Raw genomic sequence first — 6,691 nt, 5'->3', positions numbered from 1 at the left:
TCATCTCGAGCTCCTTGACGAACATCCCCTTCACCGGGCGCCACAGGGACGCCATCACATTCTGAAAAGAATCATAATCAGTCGGACGCTCATACAAAAGCTTGCCGACCAAGCACCATCTATCATCAAAATCATCTTCAGTAGCCACTGTTTCATCAAACGCCAAACCTTGTTCATTCTCATCATCAAGCTGTAGATCGCTCCATCTCGCCTCCAAGGAATCCACGTTCGCACTAGACGACGCCATCAGCGAAAAGACTCAACCCCAGTGAAACCAATCCAAACTCGCGAAAAGAAAACAGTCAAAAGAGACAAGAACTCATAAACATGTCAACATACAAGACTTTTCGACAAAACCTAACTTTTAGGTTTTTCTATTACTTCTTTTCTAATATTTAAAAGTAAAAGTTATGAAAAAAAAACTCATAAAATAAAACACATAAAATTAATTGGTAATTGCTACAGGATAAGGGAGATCAACCTTGGTGTTAAACAGACTTGCCAAAATATGATTAGCATGCCAGAACTACCTTGTATGTCTCAAAAAAGAAGTGAGCTTACAATATCAGAAAAAGCATACGGGTATAGAACTCGTAACATGCCTATTTGAGCATTCAAGTATATAGAGTATTGCTATTTGACACCGTAGTATCCAATATTTTATGGAATGACACCTTATGATTAGTTAGTTATATTTTATAATACTTATTAAATTTAAATAAGAAAAACTTGATATTAGATTGTACCGATAGTGATATACTACCTATTTATAATGTTGAACACCTACTTATAATGTTAGATACCAATAGTACTTTTTAACAATTATCTTTAATATAACATTACCATAGCATTGTAACCGTTGTAACTATTGTATTTATTGACTAATAAACATTTGTAACGGTTATCATAATGACTAAACTAAGTGTTTACCTATAATTCTACAAGTCAACAATCATTAAAAAAGGAAGCAAATTATAATATTAAACGTAGGCTCTACTTCTAAACTATTATTATTTAAGACTTTTTAGATGAGATATTATTTTTGAATAATTAGCATTTTGACTCTGAATTTATAACATTATCAGATTGTGCCTCTTAAAATATATTGGATGTTAAAATTTTCCTCTGAACTATATCATTTACAAAAAATATAGTCATTTTATTAGCTTCCATTTTGTTTTGCTGTTTAAACGCTGATGTAACATAAAATAGTTGGTATTTTTGTCACCCAAATTTTGGCCACTATCAAATTGTGCCTATTTTTATTAAAAAACTAATTTAAAAGTATTTTAAGTATATTTTTCTATTAGTTCTTTTAAAAAAAAAATTTTAATCTTAAAAAATTTAAAGAAAATTTATTAAAAATTCAATATTTTTTAAAAATGATTTAAAATTCCTTATAAAACTAAAAAATTCAAGTTCACTTAAACAAACTAAGATTCAAGCATATTTATATTCATAAATTTTTATTTACAAACTCATATTCATTAATGCATCCAAATTAAATATATCAATATAATCTATTAATTCATCAATTAATATAATTCAATTCACTTAAAAAATTAAAGATGAATACTGCAAAAAAAAAAAAAGATGCAATTTTCTCATCTAAAATCAACAATATAGTATATTAATTCATCAATTCACAACTATTAATGCAGTCGTTGACATACACTTAAAATAATTATGAAACTGGAGAGAGAAAAATATTTGTGTATTTGATTTTAATATTCAAATTAGATTATAAGTTTAAAAAGGTTTATTTAATTTTATTTTAAGGTTTAATTTTAATATTTAGATTTGCTTTTAAAATAGTATATTTTAAATTTATAATATTATGCATTTTTAATTTTTTAAATAATTTTTAAAATTTGAATTTTTAATATATTTTAATTTTATTTTTTTAAGGTTTGAATTTATTTTTTAAGAATTAATAAAAATAAAAATAGTTTTAAATTTTTTTTTAAATAGAAATAATTTGGTAGTGGTCGAAGTTTAGGTACATGCTAATTTTTTATGCCACATCATCATTTAAAGGATAAAATAAAATGAAACCAAACAAAATGACTATGTTTTTGTAAATGTAATAATTTAGTGAAAATTTTAAGAAACCGTATTATTTAGGAGTATGATCTAATAACGTCATAAGTTTGGCTCAAAAATACTAATTATTCTTATTTTTTCTCTTTTTGATTGTTTTTTCTTGACAATTTTTTTATTAATCCCATATCATTTCGGGGATGACAATCCATCGTCAATAACGGTAAATTTGTGATAATTTATTCACACAAACATTTATGACATTCTCACACAATATAGTTTACGTATTGTTATATAAGAGTGTTGTTACTTGGCATCTTAAGTTGTCCAACACCAAATAGTGTGGCACCTTATAATTTATTAGCGATACCTTATAATACTTATTAAATTGAACTTAATGTTGAATTATATCAATAGCACCACCGCTAATAATCTTTAGTAATTTTCATTATATATAGATAAGTACAAAATCACACTTTATAAAAATAAAAAATTCTAAACGCGAAAACCCAACCGCGTACAAGCCATATTTGAGTTGGATAATTAGTGCGATCATAGTGGAGAGACAGCGCCAGATTAGCTAGCTGCTAGTGGCATAGTCGAAATTAATGGGAAAACTGTGGGACAATATATAGTAAACTAATTTACAATACTTTTATTGGTAATAAAAGAGCTATATAGGAGTCTCAACTCAAGACGAAACCATTTTTACTTTTAAAAAAAACCATTTTTTATTTAATTGTTTTATCAAAATTTCTATCCATTATTATATATATACTTCAACACGAAGAAAGCGATAGGTGCCATGATCAATTCGGGAAGGTTCGAGAGACACGTGGCAAAAGCTACGGCATACGAAACGCCACGGCCCGACTGAGTCTGCCACGTCCTTGCTGTCCTCAATATTTTAAATATAAATAAAGGAAAAGGACAACATATCTAGAGAAAAAGAAAATATCAGAAATATCTAGAGAAGGCTATAAATATCTATCAGAGTACACTCGCGATATCTGGATTCTTTCTAAAGCTATAAACAACTTCATTTACATCTCTCCTAAAAAAACCCAAAACCAAAACAACTACTACTGCATATCAGGCAAAAAAAAAAAAAAAACTCATAAAATCGAAAGAGAAGGAATACGAGCTGTGCTTGGGACTGATTCGTATCGCACAAGGGTTTGTTTTTTCTCGCATGTCGTCTGAGACGATACAGAGGTTAGTTTGATCCATTCCTTTTAATATTTATTTTTTGGGGCATTTAGGGTTCTTCGATTTTGTCTTTCAGATATTTGTGATTTGCACACTGAAAATTTGGTTTTTTTAATGCTGTTGATTGAGGTCTTTTGCTGGAATAGGAAGACAATTTCTCTCTTCTTTTAATTTTATTAAAAATAAATAAATTGTTTTTTGTCGTGTTTTCTGGCACGGCTCTTGAAATTCGTTTGCTTAGTTTGCAAGTAAATTTTAGTCTTCATCTAGTCTGGGTTTCACCCAGTGTCAGTATTTATTATATCCTTCAGGAATTCTTGGACTCCAAGAAAAATTTGGTGATCGGAGTTTCTTCTTTTGTATTTCTTTTTTTTTTTTTTGGTACAAGGGAAACTTAAAATAAATTGTGTGATTGGGTATTTTCTTGAATTGCAATATCTGTATCTTGGTCAATAATGAAAACTGGTTCATTATTTTACTGCAGATTCTGAAAGTCGCGACTTAATTATATATATAAGACTGATTGTTATTGAGATTGGAAGAACACCCTTTTGCTTTGCCGTATTTGTTCTTGTTGATTGAGAGGTGGTTGCTGTGAAACATTACTCTGAAAATTTCATTTTAAGACTTATTGCAAGAAAATGGGTGTTTTTGATCAAGGTTTTAATATGAAATCTCTTCCCTTCAATTCTCCCAGGAAGAGAAAGACGCGGAGTAGACGTGAAGGTACTTCCGTAGCGGATACTCTAGCAAAGTGGAAGGAGTACAACAATAGTATTGAATCTACAAATGATAATGGTAAGCCAACTCGCAGAGTCCCGGCTAAGGGTTCGAAGAAAGGATGTATGAAAGGTAAGGGGGGTCCTGATAATTCAAGATGTAACTACAGAGGTGTTAGGCAGAGGACTTGGGGCAAGTGGGTTGCTGAAATTCGGGAGCCCAATAGGGGAAGAAGGCTCTGGTTAGGTACTTTTCCCACTGCATTAGAAGCTGCTCTTGCCTATGATGAAGCTGCCAGGGCAATGTATGGCCCCTGTGCTCGCCTTAATCTTCCCAACATAACGGACTACAGGTCATTCGAGTTGTCTTCGAAAGATTCTTCTTCATTGGCTACTCCATCAGGTTCTTCTTCAGTGACCACTCCTGCAGGCTCAGACTCTACTACAACATCCAATTCGATCCTGTCAGAGGTCTGTGCGGATGAGGAATCTAAGGTTAAGGGTATTGCTTCGGGTGGGAAGAATGAAGTTATTGAAGGTGAGTCGAAAATATATCCTCGGCCTCTTCCTGTGGCAGAAGTTGCTACCCCTTTAAGCTCGGTGAAGTCAGAAGTGAAGGCAGAAGAAGCAAGTCCACAACCACAATACGTTAAAGAAGAGACCAAAGAGGAGCCAATGGAAGAGGAGTATCAAACTTGGGACAAGTTAGGTGACACGGGGGAGAATTTCCTGCAGAGCTTCTCAATGGATGAGATGTTTGACGTTGAAGAACTATTGGGAATTATGGACACTAATGCAGGCTCGATGGAAGATGTGTGCTATAATGCTAGTCAATGGGATGATGAAGAATTTCAGAGCGACAAACCATCTAATTTATCTTATCAGTTGGCGAACCCCGATGCCAAGTTACTCGGTAGTTTGTGTCATATGGAGCATGCATCATCAGGGCTCGATTACAGCTTTGATTTCTTGAAGCCCGGAAGGCTAGAGGATAATAATATTTGCATAGATGATCAGGCCTATACCTGGGATTATCCAATTACGAGTTTTGAGATGGAGGGAAAATCTGGTTGCAGGAACAATGGTGCAGACTGAAGAAGATGGACTCTGCCTTGGTGTTCACACTGGGCAAGAACAATGAGGATTCTGGAGTGTGATTCATTCGTTTTCTTGCTGCATATCGGATCCGACAGGCTCTTTGATACAGGCAGCTTGATCGTTTGGCCATGCAGACTTTGTAGTTTGCTATACGGACAAGGAAAAATATACATAAATACAATATTTTTGTTTTCCTATTTTCCTGGGACTGACATGTTCGTTACCCTTCTGGACTGACCCATGGCTTAATTCTCTATAGCTTTTAGATTGGGGGATTTAGCTTATAATACACAATGTTCCCTTAATTTGTTTTTCATCTTCCTTTTTGTGTCCATTTCCTGGCCGCTCCCGGGAGATGGATAGAGGGTCACATATACCTTTCTCTGTCTTTGCTTATATGACTAAAATTTCTTTATCAGTGTTTATGTTAACTGATATTCTTTCTTGTAGATATGAGATGTAAACCATATTATAGTGACCTGTGTATAGAAAAACAAATCTTGAAACGCTTATTCAAAATATACTGAAGGTTTCAAATAAAAATCTATAATATTTATACGAATATATCATGCGTCTTTGTTACTTTGGTGCAAATCTTGGAGTTTGGAATGTTTGAAACCAGAATTGGGAGTTGTTATTAGGCGCGTTATTGTCTGATATCTTCCTCGTCACTGTTGTTGCAGTAACTAGTAAGTTTGGAATGACCTGATCACTAAATAGAAACCAAAATTAAAAAGTAATGTTCTGGAAATTAATAACCTCACTACTTTTTAACATTAATGTGTTCTTGTTCAAGCGGGAACATATTTCATTTGGATAGTTACCAACCTATGGTAGGTCTAGGTTATTTGTAAATAAATGATCTTGTGCGAAAAACTAGAAATTTCCTTTGATTGTGGCTTCTGAAGTGGTAAGGATCCATGGTCTTGTGTCTCTTATCCAAATATTTACTAATCAAGTGTTTTGTTATTGGTTGCATTACTTTACTCTTACCATTTCTCATATGATTTTTGTGTTCCATTCCATCAATGAAACTTTTTTTTATGTTCCATTCAATCAATAAATTTTGAATCATTAATAATAAATTTAATTTTAAATAATATTTTAATATATTATACATTTAAGTACTTTAAAGTATATTAACATATAAACCGGAATAAAATCCTAGGGGGTTATGTTGTCAAACCAGTTCTAGAAACTGGGTTTGGAATTTAACTAGTTGGTCAAAAACCAATTTTTGTTCTCTGGTTGTTATCCTTCACTTTTTCCTAAAAGAAAAAAAAAATGAGTGAAATAATATTCTAGCACGGCCGGTTAAAAAATATAATGTCTTTTGGCAAAGAAATTTGATTTTTTCAGGTATTTTAATATTTTTTAAACATAATTATACGTAAAATAAATAATTAATATAATATTTTGTTTGACAGGGATTAATTAATATAATATTCAACACATGATTAGTTTCATAAAATTTTGAAAATAATTTGTTAGTTAATGGCTGATTTTTCACACAAGAATTTACATGAAATATGCGACTTTGATAAATATGATATTTTTTTGTGTGCATTTAATATAGTATTTTATGTTTTTTTTTTTTATGGAATTTGTTTTCTCAATATTTGTGT

The 6,691-nt window shown here is 31.7% G+C and overlaps 1 protein-coding gene across 3 annotated transcripts; it reads left to right on the top strand.

Annotated features, from left to right (window-relative positions):
• The first annotated feature begins 3,038 nt into the window (after positions 1 to 3,038).
• LOC133798185 (dehydration-responsive element-binding protein 2C-like) lies at positions 3,039 to 5,630 on the top strand. 3 transcript variants are annotated; one of them, XM_062236401.1, is made up of 3 exons: positions 3,039 to 3,255; positions 3,734 to 3,834; positions 3,947 to 5,630. In XM_062236401.1, exon 3 carries the CDS (start codon positions 4,095 to 4,097, stop codon positions 5,061 to 5,063), a length of 969 nt encoding a protein of 322 aa, XP_062092385.1. In that variant the 5' UTR covers positions 3,039 to 3,255; positions 3,734 to 3,834; positions 3,947 to 4,094; the 3' UTR covers positions 5,064 to 5,630. The 3 variants fall into 3 exon arrangements, with proteins under 3 accessions (XP_062092385.1, XP_062092384.1, XP_062092383.1); XM_062236400.1 differs by lacking the exon at positions 3,734 to 3,834; XM_062236399.1 differs by having other exon boundaries at positions 3,734 to 5,630.
• Positions 5,631 to 6,691: the final 1,061 nt, after the last annotated feature.

Source organism: Humulus lupulus, chromosome 8 (assembly GCF_963169125.1).
Source record: "Humulus lupulus chromosome 8, drHumLupu1.1, whole genome shotgun sequence".
Lineage (NCBI taxonomy): Eukaryota > Viridiplantae > Streptophyta > Magnoliopsida > Rosales > Cannabaceae > Humulus > Humulus lupulus.
This window is presented reverse-complemented; position numbering and strand designations above follow the sequence as displayed.